The sequence below is a fragment of the Hypomesus transpacificus genome, chromosome 18, assembly GCF_021917145.1.
Source record: "Hypomesus transpacificus isolate Combined female chromosome 18, fHypTra1, whole genome shotgun sequence".
In the NCBI taxonomy this organism is placed as follows: Eukaryota; Metazoa; Chordata; class Actinopteri; order Osmeriformes; family Osmeridae; genus Hypomesus; species Hypomesus transpacificus.
In genome coordinates this window covers 1,284,038-1,300,198 of record NC_061077.1, presented here as the reverse complement: position 1 = coordinate 1,300,198, position 16,161 = coordinate 1,284,038, and the positions used below count along the sequence as shown (strand labels likewise).

At 44.7% G+C, this 16,161-nt stretch overlaps 1 protein-coding gene across 2 annotated transcripts in view; it reads left to right on the top strand.

The window, feature by feature from the left end:
• Nucleotides 1-10,994, top strand: part of pex14 (peroxisomal biogenesis factor 14) — a 50,523-nt gene extending 39,529 nt beyond the window's left edge. The window contains exons 7-10 of one of the 2 annotated variants that reach the window (XR_006957542.1): nucleotides 2,556-2,653; nucleotides 7,174-7,265; nucleotides 8,332-9,793; nucleotides 10,004-10,994. Coding sequence is in view for 1 of the 2 variants with exons in the window: in XM_047039514.1 (XP_046895470.1) it covers nucleotides 2,556-2,653; nucleotides 7,174-7,265; nucleotides 8,332-8,824 (683 nt within the window). In the remaining variant the exon portion in view is untranslated. Of the gene's footprint in view, nucleotides 1-2,555; nucleotides 2,654-7,173; nucleotides 7,266-8,331; nucleotides 9,804-10,003 lie in introns of those variants that run through there. The other variant, XM_047039514.1, reaches the window with a different exon arrangement.
• The last annotated feature ends 5,167 nt before the right edge of the window (nucleotides 10,995-16,161 follow it).

Below are 16,161 nucleotides of genomic sequence, written 5' to 3'. Positions count from 1 at the left end.
ACGCTGAGTAATAGCGACCGACTGGCTGGCTGCTGCTGCCAATTGCTTGAACCCCCTTTTGTTAAAGTTCATTTGTTTCTCTAGTGCCGGGCTCAATGAAGTGATGTATCCTTTAGACTCCAGCTGCATTACACTCCCCCAGTCCCAGAGAAGGCCTTGACTCCCATTACGATCCCCCTACAACTTCACACGGACAATTAATGAATGGATCTTGGAAGCACTTCAGCACACGCAGCCTGTAATGGAATTGTGAGGCTGTTTGGCCACTCTTCCACGGTGGAAGCCATATTGGTGACCAGCTGGCCATTAAAGACACAGGCCTGGACATATGTAGTGTACACATTATATGGAAGTTTACTGAATAATTTACTGAATACACAATGTTGCCCCTTCTCACGGCAGCTGGGAGTCTTGCTCGTTCTCAGTCCACGCAGACTGGCCTGAACACACACACACTAGACGGCACACACACACACACACACACTAGACGGCACACACACACATACGCTAGACGGCACACACACACACGCTAGATGGCACACACACACGCTAGACGGCACACACACACGCTAGACGACGCACACATACACACACAGTCCCCACTGCTACAAAGGCTCCCACTGATTCAAGCCTGGCCAAAGTCACTGACCTCATTATTCTTGGCTTGGTATCAGTGATGTCACGGCCCTGTGTTTCAGCACAAGCTGGACAGGACAAAGTAGGGAACTTTCCGGATGGACTGGCAGAGATGGAGAGACTGCAGAAGCGGTTTACTGGTGGTGACGCAGTGCCAACGACCGTTGAGAAAACACAGTGTATTCCTCCTGCCAACTCCCTACACATCTGGAAACGTTGAACTGTGGTGTGGTTGCAACGCTCATTGAAACTAATGAGGCAACTCTATATAGTTTACACACTGTATGTCACTAACACCTTTTTTTAAACATTTTTGGTCTAGGGTGTTAGCTACAATTCTCAGTTGGTTTTACTATGCCCATTTTTTTATATATATTTTTTTAGATGTCAACAGAAGAGATTTGCCACGTTCGGTACCTAAGTTAAGTAACAGGGCAGGTTGTGTTTTGGGACGGAATTTAATAGCAAGTCTGGTCTCATCTGCTGATTAGACTAGTCTGAAGGGATCTGATACTTCAACACCACACCCCTATTGATCCAGACACACCCATCTAAATACGGGAGTCAGATGGCTGAGCGGTGAGGGAGTCGGGCTAGTAATCAGAAGGTTGCCGGATCGATTCCCCGACGGGCACACACCCTACTTGCCTCGGGGGGAATGTCCCTGTACTTACTGTAAGTCGCTCTGGATAAGAGCGTCTGCTAAATGACTAAATGTAAAAACAACTGTCTTATGGACACACGCTCCAAACAAACTGTTATTGAAGTTTCAACCAAATAACACCACTGTCATTTTTTTAAGTATATTTTACTGATAAATTGGCTTAATCACACTTTTTGTCCAGTTTGGTGTGTAAGTACGGCCCTTTGTGTAAGCCCAGAGTGTTGCAGTGCAGGCAAGCTTTTAACCATTCTCTGACACCACCAGTGGGCCGCCACAATATATGTTGATGTTAATCCTGTTAGGCTTGATTTAACACTTACACAGGGTAGATTTATATGAATGTTTATTGGTTTTCTGTAATATAATCAGTTGGGGGGAAACTTAATGCATTGTTTGGTAATACAGGCGTGACTGGAAGCAGGGGGCAACAAACTGTGCCCGCTGTTATTTGAAATCATACACCTTCTTATGACACCAACACTTGAAAATAATTCAATCTTCAAAGTCAACAGAAAAAAAGAGCAATATTTATTAGGATTAGGGAGGGACATTTTGTCTGGCGTACTCCTCCCAAACGAGCGAGTCGTTTTTCCCTTTGTTGATGGTTTGAGGGTTTAAGATGCATTAGAAGCCGGTGTCTCGGTAGATAATGGAGGGGTAGACTGTTATTTGATTTAAGTTCAGACACTCCAGGATAATATCTTCTATTTTAGGCCTTGGAAATATCCCAGTGCCTTCGCAGAGCAGAATGTGAGACTGGAGGGAATGGTTATGAAGGTGTGGTCAGGGACCTGAGAGGGTCAGCTTTGATGACTGTATACCGACTTTTTACGGATACCAAATGGGATTCTAACTGTTTTAGGTTCTCAGCTGTATATTCTAAAATTACTTCAACGAGGAATGGTTAATATATCCGTCTCCTTTTTGTGGAGGAAGCGTACAGGACAGAATGTCGTCTTTTTCTTTCCCTGAAAAACTAAGTCAGGAGTCTCCAGCCTTGTTCCCAGAGAGCTTACCTGCCTGTAGCTTGCTCCAACCACACTTATTTGACCTGATTAAACACTAGTTACCTGATCAACCAGCTAATTATTAGAATCAGGTGTGATAACTTGAGCGTGGGAGCGAAAACCTACAGGAAGGTAGCTCTCCAGGAACAGGGTTGGAGACACTTGGTCTAAGTCATGTCTGTCAAAACAAACAGTTACTAACTGTGGTCCCGTATGCCATGTAAACATAGTTGTTGTTGTGCTTGCAGTGTCCCAGCTCCAACAGACCCTGGCTACGGTTCAAGACCTTCTGGTCCAGCAACAGGAGAAGATCCAGGGCCTGCCCCAGGAACTGGTCTCTTCTGAGGTAAACAACGTCATACATGGTCCTCCTCCACCGTCAGTCTGTCCCTGCTGAGGTCAGAAGATGGGTACGGCTCACTGAATCTGACAGCTCGATGTCGCAGGTTCGAATCCCCCTCCGTGCGTCACTTTTATACGCGCGATTTGTACGTCGCACTTTGGATAAAAGCGTCTGCTGAATGAATAACACGGAAATGAAGAATGTAGAAGAGGGAGTTTACGGGAGACCTGTGCAGGGTCTACAGGGATGAGAGAGTGTGTTGTGATTTACGGATCCCTTCTTGTAGCAACTTAAATACTTCCCTCAAAAAGTATGATGTGCCACATCATTGCTTAGTAATCTTTTCCATAAATCCCATGTTCTTCGTCTTCATTTTATGGTCCACTCCCATAAGCCTTAGTGAGTTGTAATCAGCAAGGCACTGGGGACTGACAAACACATTGTGTCAATATAAAAAAATCAACTATGCAACTTAAGCACTAGTATGAACAGTTTCTGGTTCTTTATCGCACTGGCATAAATCTATTGATGATAATTGGCCCAAAAGAGTGCCTTTGGAAAAGAGACTATCGGAGACAATGTTTTATGTCTGCAGCTTGTTAAGCACATGGCTGTTTGACTACAGCATCTGCGTCCTGCAGGACCGCATCTGCCAACACATCTGTTTCAACACGAACGGGGAGAAAAAAATATGAATCTTCTGGCTGGAGGTTTATCAAAAATCTGCAGACTCATAGCTCATTTTCAAGCGCTCTCTTCCTCCTCTTTTCCTCGCCCACACAGCTTCCTCAACCCGAGTTGAAAGGAACCGTGTGCCTCTTGTGAGCTGTGTGTGTGTGGGAGCTAAGCCCAACACTTGAACCGGAGACACTTGAGAAACATAACTTCGCTTAGGTCCCGTGGCAAGCTGCAGTCCCAACCAACCGTGCGGTACAGCCCACTTAAAACAATGAACTACCTTTCGCGCTGCGCGCACGAGGAGATGTTTTTTTATTTTTTCATTCTTTTCTTTCAACGCCAAAACACAGATTGGATTAAAAAGAGTCTGCTTCATTTGCCATGAGTGCCTTGTTGGACAGCGGCAGTGTATAAAAAGTATATTTCACATCAAAACATCCATTAAACAAATCATAAAGTCTGCTTTATTGCTAAAGTGTTGATCTTAAATTCTCTTTCAGCGACGTTGGACGCTGTTGTTCGGGCCATATGGGAAATCGGGAGATTGTTTTCATGTCCGGAGTGTGTGATTGGGAACACATGTAGGAGCTGCAGAGCTACTTATCATTTGCAGTTAGCGGCTTCCTGGGTTTCTCCTCGTACCGCTTAGAGTGCCATACTCTTGGCAATTATACCTCTCAACGCGGAAATGTGCATTTAACCCGAAACACATGGGGGCTGCTGTTTCGTCAACTGCTAAGTAAACATTTCTTTTAGTTCTGAAACCGCTGAATTGCAACGCATTATTAGGCATGCAGGCCCCAATGTGAACACTGGACGTCGTTATTAAAGTTTATTCAGACAGGCAGGCGCGTACACATTTATGCACACGATACAGCATATAGGCCTAGTAGACTGCATTACAGCTGCTTCTCTCTAACCTCTTAAAGACTTAGGAAAATACTCTCCGTGGGTATTTCCTCTGTAATATTGCCCTTACTGGGAGTATTATCATGTAGTTACATCATACCACTATGTTAAATGCCTCGGTGAGGGATGAAATGGCTTCTGGGTAATTCATCTTACCAATGCTAACAGGACTGTATTTATTTATGTTCAATTATCATTACAAATCTACCAGTTAACTCTGTTTGCTCCGCCGGCTCCATTCACTTATAGTTGTCTGTGTTAGTGGGTGCACATAGAAGATTAGAAACCGCTCTGTTTTCCAGCAGAAGCGTTGTGCTGCCACTGGGAAAGAGAATAAATAGTCTCAAATCAATTGAAGCAATGTTTCCACTTGAAAACCATCCTCTGGGACTGCTTTTGAAGCTAATTCTACCATAAAGACATACACGTATTACGCTGGGAAAAAAAACCCCTGTCGGTGGAGGAGTAGCCTTGGCTAACTGTGAATTAATTTGCCTTTAGACATTCTTAAACAAGGCTTGTTAAGATCGTATCTCTTGGTAATGCTCCACGGGCATTTATCTTCATTTAGCGTGCGTGTTGCCGTTCGTGGTGGTGGAGTCTATGTTTTCTTTTTTTTTTTTTTTTCGCCTCTAATATATTTTTCTTGAACCACTTAGTTAAGCTACAGAGAGGAGGTGACCCCTATCACATCCAGGCACCCACCCGAGACGTTTAGGGGCTATTACACCAGTTAGGAGGAAACTCTATAGTGCGTCTACAGCTAGTGCTCAAACAACGCTGTCAATCCACCCGTCTCAGTCACTGTTGACAAGAATAAGCTTTGAGGGAGTATTGTGAAGTCTGATGTATCTTTGATCAAAGATCCTTCACCAAGCCTCAGACTGGGACAGCACGCGGCAAGCGCTAACCCTTCTTTCAGTGGCCAATGTGCCTTTGATGTCACATTCTCACCACACGGTTAAGCGGTTATCTCACGGGATTGATTCGGTTGAGAGTATCTCCCTATTTCTGAGGAAAGCTCTTAGACAAGAAGCTCAGCCCCCATCTTAATAAAAAAAAATATATTTTAATATATTTATTTTTTTACAAAAGTAAATTCCAGCCTTATTATGTGGGTGCCTTAGGGAGGACAGGGATTAAGAGGGCTATAATGAGGTTAAGGCTGTAATAGGAGTGTCTTCACTCTGGCTCACCTAGCTCTCCTGGAGTCCTCCAAAACCCTAACCCTTATCAGAGCGGTTTAGAAGCAGATAGAAGCAAATACCTCCCAACCCTTTCCTCCTTCTCTCCTTCTCTCCTTCTCTCCTCCTCTCCTTCTCTCCTTCTCTCCTCTCTTTCTCTCCCTCTTCTCCTTCTCTCCTTCTCTCCTTCTTTCCCTCCTCTCCTTCTCTCCTTCTCTCCTCTCTTTCTCTCCCTCTTCTCCTTCTCTCCTTCTCTCCTTCTTTCCCTCCTCTCCTTCTCTCCTTCTCTCCTCTCTTTCTCTCCCTCTTCTCCTTCTCTCCTTCTCTCCTTCTCTCCTCTCTTTCTCTCCCTCTTCTCCTTCTCTCCTCTCTTTCCCTCCTCTCCTTCTCTCCTTCTCTCCTCTCTTTCTCTCCCTCTTCTCCTTCTCTCCTTCTCTCCTTCTTCCCCTCCTCTCCTTCTCTCCTTCTCTCCCTCTCCTTCTCTCCATCCTTCTCTCCTTCACTCCCTCCCTCATTCTCTCCCTCCCCCCTTCGCTTCCTGCCTTCTTCTTTCCATTTCTGTAAGTGAGTGATCCCTTTCAGATGTGATTCAATTAATTTATTTTAGATTTAATTACAAGTGTAAAAAGAGTAAGTTATCCCTCAATGCACGATAGGTGGGCTTTGCGTCCTAACCAGATGCCTCTGGTGAGTCGGAGAGTCTTAATTACAGTTCATACTTTTCTGTTATTCTGAGTTTACGTCTGTTATTTTACAAGATGCTTCCCTTCATCGAGGTGTAGAGGGGGTGAAGTGAAGAGATTATTGATCTCTTGATGTACTTTCAGTCATGCTTTATTTGTATGTTGCTTTTGATAAAAGTGTCCTCTAAATGTAGAAAATACATTTCAAACTTGAATGTAGGCAAGCTTTGCAAACTTGAGGAATTACAGGTCTGTCCCAGATTAACCGAACATTGGCGATTTTCAGCTCTGCAAAGTTGGTGCCAACTAGCTATAAACAAATAGGTTTTATCACAATATTGTAGGTGCTCCTGTCTTCACTTATTTGGTGGTGGAGTATTTCTGCAGATGAATGTTTTGATAAGGTTGCATGGAACAAAAAGAAAAAAAGATATGGATTGATTTTTGGAAGACCATTTGCCATTCAAATATTTTCCCAGCCACTACAATTTACCATCATTCCGTGCAGCAATTCAGCTCGTGACAATGTGAACGATAACATTCACCTCTGATGGCGGAAAAAAAAGAGAGAGAAAAAAACGACCAACATATTGCTTTGGCTATGAGTGACACTATTGTTCTGGATAAGGTACATTATCCCCAACTTTGATCATAGCCAAACCCAACTCGGAAGATATGGAAAATTATGTAAAAACTGTACGATTCACCCTGGTTAACCATTTTGAAAGATCCCGTCTATAAAGATGCCTACTGGGGGATGGTTTGTGTTTGTCTTCCCTTCACATGCAAGGTCGCAGACAGAAAGGGCATTGTCAAGCCAGAATATGACCATGGGTGCCTACCCAGCCACTAGTGGCTTCTGGTATTTGCATATTCTGTATTTGTTTACCTGCTGTCCCTGGGACATTCGTTTTTTTTCTCAAAGTATTCTCCCGTCCGAGAGCACAAACCCACAGCGGCTGACAGAGGGCATCGCTCGCATTTCATATACTGTAACGTGATATGAGTCTGTACCCTCAGTTCTGGGCTGTTCCCTTCACCCATCCATCCCTCTCTTCTCGTATTTTAGGCTTCCATGGCAACCAACCGAATTCTGGACACCCAGACCATCGCGGAGCTGAAGGCAGAGATAGCGTCTCTGAAAGGCTTGCTGCTCAGCAGGTACCGGTCCAATACTCACACTCAGGAGCGCTTGATTAAGCAACCTGGGCTGAAGTCCACTTATCACAATGGGAGGAGAAAAGGCCGTAGACCCGTCCTACGGGGTTAACCTGTGTGCTAAATCAAGTGCAGCTCAAGGGGTTTTGTTCAGGTGAGGTTTTTGTTCACCGTGTTGGTGACTGATGGGTGAACCCTACAACACTGTCATCAATCCGGCTCAGCCCACAGCCCTGTCAAGTTAGCTGAGCACCATGTGTCTGTCACAGATACAAAATGGGGTATGCTGATTTGTATCAGGCATTAGCATGCATGATTATGTATCAGTAGCGCTAATGAAGCCGGGAGTAATGGGTTTACATCTGAAAACTCACCAAGATGAAAATTGCCTCAGAACCGTCAGGTTGCACGGTCTGCTTTCCTCGTTTGTCCTAATCAGGGCTAAGCTTTCCTCGTTTGTTCCTGCGTCTCTCCCCACTCTCTCTCACAATACGTTTTGTGTGAGGGGTTAACCATGAGGAGGACCAAAACACAACAGAAACACCATCTGGCACCAAACCTGTTATTTTTCCTTTTTTTATTTATCTTTATTTAAATGATCCAAATCATCTGTAAAAAAAAATGTTTTTCTTTTTCCTCCTTAACTGCTGCTGTCTTTTGAGATGTGCCTCTGGTTTTGATCTTAAAAGAGCGAGTGAATGAAACTGTAATATCTTAGACGGCCTTTACCAGGTGTGAGGAACATCTGGATGCATGAAAAGAACCATTTTCTCCTTTCTGATCAGTAAACTAAACGCTCTTCTAAGTGTGCATACTGATACACATTCGCTCTCTTACTTTAGTCCGGGAGACACAACTTCTGGATAAGATTCTTGAGACACAACTTTTTATTCATGTTTGTAATGTTGGTGTTTTGTTTTTGTACATGTATATTTGTACAAATATTGTATTTGGTGTACAAATACAATCCATACATTTCAAATATATTACAAGTTTTTGTATAATTATTATGCAGTAGATTTTTGGGTTGTTATGGTGATTTGTACTTCCTGTTCCGCTTCCTACTCAGGAGGCAGTTTCCTGCCTCTCCCTCCGTCCCAAAGATCCCGTCGTGGCAGATCCCCCTGAAGCCCTCCCCCGTGCCCCCCTCCCCATCCCTCAACCAGTCCAACAGCAGCAGCGACATCTCCCCCGTCAGCAACGACTCCGCCTCCTGCTCCCCCATCAAAGATGGCCGCCACAGCCCCCAGAATGCCCTGGGGGGGCCCGACGGGGCCCACGCCGTCAACGGAGACTTGGGCCCCGGGGGTCTAGGGGCCTCCTTGCCTCTGGACCTCAAGGACCAGGTCCGCATGGAGGTCCAGGGAGAGGAGGAGAAGAAAGAAGAGGATGATGAGGAGAAGGAGGATGAGGATGAGGAAGAGGATGCGGGCCACGTGGACGAAGATGAGGTGCTCAGTGTGCAGACTGAGGACAGGCGCGGAGGCGATGGACAGATCAACGAACAAGTGGACAAACTACGCAAGCCAGAGGGGGCGAGCAACGAGAGCGAGGTAGATTAGGGCCCCGGTACCCAAACGACTACTACATCAACCCCCGTCCCTTTACGTGTGGTTTTCATTTCAGCCGAAGGTCCCTCTTCTCCTGCACTGCTTTTTGTCTTTTCTCTCTGTACCTGTGTTGAGTCTCTTTCTCTGTCGCCATCAGCCATGTTCCTAGAGCAGGAAAACAGCACACACACACTTTAGTGACGCAGCAAAACGGAACAGTCGTCGCCTCGCATTCACGATGACACGCACCTCAGTTCCATCATCTTTTCATCGTGCAACCATAGGCTTGCCTAGGCAAGGAAAACCGTGTCAACTTTGAGTGGGATGATGAAAAACAGCAATATTCGATAAAGATCATAGGTATATGTATGTTTAGTAAGTGTTTCCTCACTCTCTCTCTCTCTGGGACTCCTGTTTCTGTCTCGCCCGTACAGTTCATCTTAACGGCAACACAACCTCAAAGGTAGCTTAGATGTCCACGTTATAAAGCGGAGTTTCATCAACTTCCTGGACACCAAAGAAGTAAAAAATGTGTTCCTCTTCCATACTTCATTTCTACGACCATGGCCTGGTGGGCTAGTTTTACCGTCTGACAATCACCAGGAGAGCCCGGGGCGTGTGGAGCACGTGGCAAACAGGCCAGGCCTGGAGATCCTTCCCTCTTTTATGTGTCCCCCCGCGTTGGTGTCAGTCTGTCAATAATTCACCAGGCCAGGAGGGTGGCATTTGGGTGAAATGAAGCCCTTGCAGTTTGAGATTAGAATGCAGCGGGCGCTTTTGTTCCGTCCCAGAGTTCCGACAGCTCTCCTACAGTAGGCCCACATGAGAGGAATAAAGAGAACCGTTTTCTTTGTATATCTTATTTCCCTCCCTTTCCCTTTTGTGGAGGCTGAGTGGTGCACATCTCTATATTCAGCGAGAGAAAGAGAAAGTGACAGATGGGAAGAGACGAGACAGAGAGAGAGACAGAGAGAGAGAGAGGTTTGGGGAGAACGAGAGAGAGAGGGAGAGAAAGAGGTTTGGAGAGAAAGTGAGAGAGGTTTGGAGAGAACGAGAGAAGGAGAGAGAGAGGTTTGGAGAGAGGGAGGGAGAAAACGAGAGAGGGAGAGAGAGAGAGAGGTTTGGAGAAAACGAGAGAGAGAGAGAGAGAGTGAGGTTTGGAGAGAACGAGAGAGGTTTGGAGAAAACGAGAGAGAGAGAGAGAGAGAGAGAGAGAGAGAGAGGTTTGGAGAGAACGAGAGAGGATCCATTCTGTCTGTTGAGCTCCATCCCTCGTCTCCAGCAGGGCGGCTGATTTGGTTTGTGAAGTATGTTAATAATCAAATGATCAACAAATAACAGATGTATTAGTTCATGCAGCTTGAAATGTCAAGGAGGCTAAAAGCGGAAATCTAATACTGAAAGCCCCTGTTGCATTATATTATATTTCACGACAAACCCTCCGGTCCAAATTATATAGGGCCTCCCACAGTGAGTAATCTTCACGCAAAACGGGCACCAATATTTTGTAATTAAACCGCGGGAGCAGCAATGAAGGTTGCCACAGAACTTGTGCACGCATTTTGTGCTGGCCTTTTTCTTCTTCTTTTCAGGGGTCTGGCCCAGGAAGAGGAGGAGGGATGGCGGGAGGGGAGGTTGAAGAAATAAAAAATCCCGCTGATTGAAACTGAAAGTAACAAATGAATACTTACCTTATTAGATTACTCACTCTCCAGCTGAGAAGAAAAGAGAGAGAGAGAAAGAAAGAAGGGTATCGCCTCTCTTATGGCATTTTCCCTTAACGTCAAATAGCCTTGAGCGTAATAGGGTGGAGGCGACCAGTCATACCAGGCATACAGCCAGAGGCCTGAATAGCTGTCATAGACAAGAAGCAATGCGACAGATGATAAAACAAAAAATATAACTGAAGCTAAATACTGTAACTGACACACTTTGTGATTGTGGTTTATTTGATTGAAGAGCAAAATATGACTGTAAATGACGTTCACAGTGACAGATAAGATGGAAAAATTGAATTGAGAGGTTCTAAGTGTCGCCCCTGCCTTTAAACTACTGGAGTTACACTAAATGATCCTCAGAGTAGAAACGTACCCATCTTATAATCATAGCTGCCGTATGAATGAACTTCTGATATCTAACAGAAATGTATATAATTGTAATAAATTTGGTTATTGTATGTGAATTCATGTTGTTGTGTTGTTTTTACTACGATGGAGTATATCAGTATACACTATAGTATATTGGAGTATATTATCAGAACTGTTGATGTTGTGTTAGTGTGCAGGCAGATGTGGTGGCTTGCTCTAAATCACCTCAGGATTGCAGGGTTTTCTGTCTAATACCAGAGCCAAACCAACATACCCTGATGTCATTTAAAAAACTGCTTAAAAAAAAGGGCAATTTGTCTTACACTGAGACCAATAGGAATATTCCAATGCATTATCAAGTATATGAATTTAAATTGTCTGTCAAGGTCCGAATGATCAATAGCGTTTCACATATTGATGAGGTGTATAAACTTCTCAGTGGTTCGATCCGGCATCCCTTTGTAATCCATTAACCTCTCCCTGGAGTTCAGACCAACCTTAGATTTATACGGGCCTACTGTAATAAATGCACTTGTACATCATTTAGTGTCTTAAGGGACTTGCAGTGCATTCCTGCCCAGAAAGCCTCGTCCATCCTAATCTCCGATTCTCATCTCCATCTTGTGAGCGACTCGGCTGCCATCGCCAACCTCGGCCTGCATATCATTTCACATCAACATAGGCTTTAGAATATAACATTTACATCAACAACTCACAGAAGGACTAGAATCCTGTTGCTAACCAGGGGAGTTGTGTTTGTGTGGTAAGGGATGAATCCTGTAGCTAACCAGGGGAGCTGTGTTTGTGTGGTAAGGGATGAATCCTGTTGCTAACCAGGGGAGTTGTGTTTGTGTAAGTCAGGGAGGGGTGTCTCTCTGGTTAGGAACTTTAACCTCATCAATCTTGCTGCAAAACGGAGAGCACTCAATAGGATGGTGTATCGACGGGCGGTGGACTCCATTGTTCTCTGCATCTGAGCACTCAGCAGGTTAGAGGGCTGAGTGTCCTCAGATCAATGAGAGGGTTGTTAGTCCTCACCGGCAGGTCTCAGGACAGGCATGGAGGGGCTCTGGTTGGCCCACACACACACCCGTGCCATCCTATACACACACACACACACACCTTCACACGCACCCACATAACGATACCCAACACACACATTCACATACACACCCCTTCTCAGCCCCTGACACACACCCTTAGTCACTCCCATCTGAGGTGATGTTTACTAGGGACTAACCCAGGAGGACAGCTGTTCTCTAGTCCTAATGACATGAGGTTAGGGCTGGAAACCAGCAGCCTGGAGAGCCACACCCACCACCAGCTCCCAGACATCCCCTCAGAGCCAGGCAAAAGCCCCAGCATGCTTTGCATGTGAGAGGTCATGCATGACGCAGAGTGTGGGGTGTGACGGTGGAACGCTGGCCTTCCTCTGAGATAAGATGAGAAGGCTGTGGTGTTCCACAGCATGAGGGTGGAACTAGAATGCCTTGAGGCTTCTGGAACACCACCGTGTTCCGCTGTCTTCTGGAACAAATCCTTTCCCTTCAGGGGGAATCTGTGTTTGTATTGATGCTATTATAATCTGTAGGACCATGCGGATGCTACTGGTTTCAATGGAAAATGTGAACGAAATTACTTTTTAAGAGTCACGTTTCCCTTTAGATATTTGTGTGCACGTCATAGCCTAATATCTACAGTTCCTTGGCATTTTAGATGTTTTACTGTGGTAATCATGTACATACCCTGTCTCACTTTCTCTGTCACAGACCTTATTATATTGAACCTCATATCTACTGAAATCACTGGAGCAAAACAAAGAGTCGGCCATCAGCGAAGACTGATGCTTTTACAGTAGTCAATAGTATTTCACGGTGAGAGGAGGCGGGTCACCCACAGAAAGCCTTTAGTGGTTCCCGCTTTCTAAAAGCACCTCAGCAATCCTGCTGAACGCCAGCTGAACACAGACTTGCTCCTGGTGGAAGATCAGAGCGTCAGACAAGACAAGGTCATCCGCAGAGATTGAAAGTACTGTTTGAGAAGATTTTTCTGGTATCAGTACTTCACTTCAAAATGTATTTATGTTGACAACTTTTAACTTTCCCTTATATATTTGTTTACAAATATCGGTACTTTATACATCTTACGTTTTCAAACCAGTTTCGTTACTTAAGTTTAAATCTGTATTTGGTCGAATTATCAATATTATTTATTGGCATTGAGCGACTTTTTTCATTTCCTGGTTATCACGTTCAACAAAGGAAAAATTCGGCTCGAATTTTTGGGATCCGAATTTCACCATTCCAATTGGAGCAGCCTGAATTTTATTCTATTCTATTTTGTTTTTTATTTTTCAGTTCATTTACCAACGTGACGACACTGTTAGTAATGGCTACTTTTACCGTTATGTCAGAGCCCATACTTCTACACTTTAACTTGAGTTAAAAAGTGTAGTAAGTAGGCCTTCTTCAACTTACCAGTGTTTTAAACATGAGTATTCTTCTACTTGAGTGAAGGATGTGTGTACTTTTGCCATCTCTGGTCATCAGGCTTCTCTGCCTGTATAAGGCCTCAATCGCGGGGCCGGGAGAACACTGCTGTCATAAAGCACTTTGTCATCACCCGTTATATAAACTCTCAACAATCGGGTGGGATCACATTTCGTATGCTGCCTCCCTTCCACCCTCCCATCACCTTCCCACACAGTGTGGACCGTGTCGCTTGATTTTCTCCTGGCGCTGTTTCAAGTCCAAATGGAAAAAGCGTATACCGGTAAGTTGTCATGTGGGGAAGCTATGAAGGGACCTCCATGAACTAGCCGGAAAGCTTTAGCCGCTTGATTGGCAGGTTAGTGAAGGTGTCCGAAGGGACCGGCGGTGGGAAGGTTTGCGGAAAAAACAATAACGGGCTGTAAAGGAGATAAATAAATCTTGCATGCGCCAAAAAGCCCCTGGAAGTACGAGAGGGAGGGCGATGCTAGCGAGTAAAATGTATGAATGGCCCGGTAATGAGCCGTCAGGAGCGAGAGCGGATATGAAAACATGAGGCGAGAAGCGACAAGGAAAAATCGTCCCTTGTCCTGCACCTTTGTAGAGGAAGCAGTAACCTAGCTGCTGTTGTGTGAAGAATGGATTATCCAGGGGTTGGCTTGTCTGCCCAGGGCTGCTGTTAGGCTAGTGCAGTGGCAACAGGTGCGACGCTCGCCAACGTTTTTGCAAATGAGACTAATCTCTGGGCCTGTCTGTTGAACACCTGAAGCATGCCAGCGGCCAGGGGGGGGGGGGGGGGGGGGGGGGGGGGGGGGGGGGGAATTAACGGAAAAGAGAAAATGGAGCCATGTATACATCTCTCTGAGGTACACAGAACATAACCACAATGAATATAGGAAACATATAGGAGGGTGTAGCTCCCCTTAGTTTAACTGCATTTCTCTGCAGCTTGAAAGGTCAAAGGTCACAAAATCTCCCTGTGCTGAATGTTGTTTAGGATTAAAGATGAACACATTATCATTATTTGCTCAATCACTGGAATAGTGGTTATCCTCTCAGTATTGTCTATGTACAGTTTTTCAGCAGACAAACACACTTTGTGGCGCAGGCTCTAATGTAGTTCTGTAGAATCTCAACTGTATTTGCATTAAAAAAAAGTAGACAAAGCAAAACCCTGCATGGAGTCTACTGCCAAACATGGTACTCCTGGTTCAAATCTCGCTCAAATTATTTCATAATTCATTTAACTGATATCAGTTAAGTAATATAAATGTTATTTCCAAACATATAGAAGGGGGGACACTGTGGTGTAGTGGGTTGAGAACAAGGGCTTAAACCACAACAATCTGGGTTCAAATCCAGCTCAGATCACAGGCCCAAACACATCTGTGCAGCACATGCCTTGACTGGTCATATCCTCTGTCCCACCAGGAAAGGCTCAGCCAAGAGTCGAAAAATAAATGTACCTTTTATCAGTTTTATTTATAATTCAAGTTTTATTTATCAGTCAAAGAGCAAAAATTGAGCTATAAGAAGATCCTTCAGCAAGATTTGAACATAAGACGCCTCACACAGTAGCCCACATCCTTAACCACTGAGCTATCAGGGATCATACGCTTCACTCAAAATTTAAATCTGACATTGAACTATCCAGTTGTAACAACCTGCAGAGTTGGGGTGTCAGAAAACCAGAAGAAAGCAGGTCTCCCGTTAGCTCTCTGGGTTAGTGTGCATGCTCTGAAAGCAGGGGCAGTACCGCAACAGCCAAATCCATCCTTCAACCTTTTCTTATGTTTTCCTCCCTCTCGATTCTTTTCCGGTCACACTTCAATTAATTGTCCAATACAGCATGTCAAACACAACCCACAACTCAATAAACTGAGGGAAATAACCACACAAATACTTGTCTTCAAAAAAAAATTTGTCCGTTTTGTGATTTTCTTCTTTATTAAGGAAAAGCATAACTACTACAAATTACAAATAAAACTAATAGCAAATTACATCAGCCTACAAAGCAGATATTATGAATATTAAATGTTATAATACATCTCATTCAAGTATTTTACATTTTTATACATATTTTTGCTTTTTACTCATGACAAGCCTAGGGTATTATGATTTACATTTAGTCATTTAGCAGACGCGCTTATCCAGGGCGACTTACAGTAAGTACAGGGATATTCCCCCGAGGCAAGTAGGGTGAAGTGCCTTGCCCAAGGTCACAATGTCATTGGCACGGCCAGGAATCGAACCAGCAACCTTCGGATTACTAGCCCATTGGTGGGGACATGTCGGCCCCTAAACCCACGCCTGTGCTTGTGGATACAGGAAGGTGGGCCTTGGGGAAGGGTACAGGATGCAAAACAACCTTGTCTTCTGGAATGGGCATGGATTGTCACGGAGAAATCCAATCCTCGTTTCCCTCAGAGAGAGGGAAGAGTTGGAGAGACAAATAAGCCCCAAATCCCCGTCTAGATGTTTAGTGTGTCAGAGGGACTGCAGTACTCACTAGATTCCTTTGGTAACAGAAACCCAAAGTCAACGATGGACATTGGCTATTCTTAGCCTGGGCAGAATCTCTCCAACCTTTCCCTCTTCCATGGCAACAAATGTCACATTGGTGATGTATTCCATATTAAATTACAGAGTTTTAACTGAGCTGGGTGTGGAGTGTTATCAGCAAACATAATGTGAAAGATTAGCACACACATCATGCCCACCTGTTCCCCTGCTCTGTTTTATGAAGGACACAGCTGTGACACTGAAACCAGGC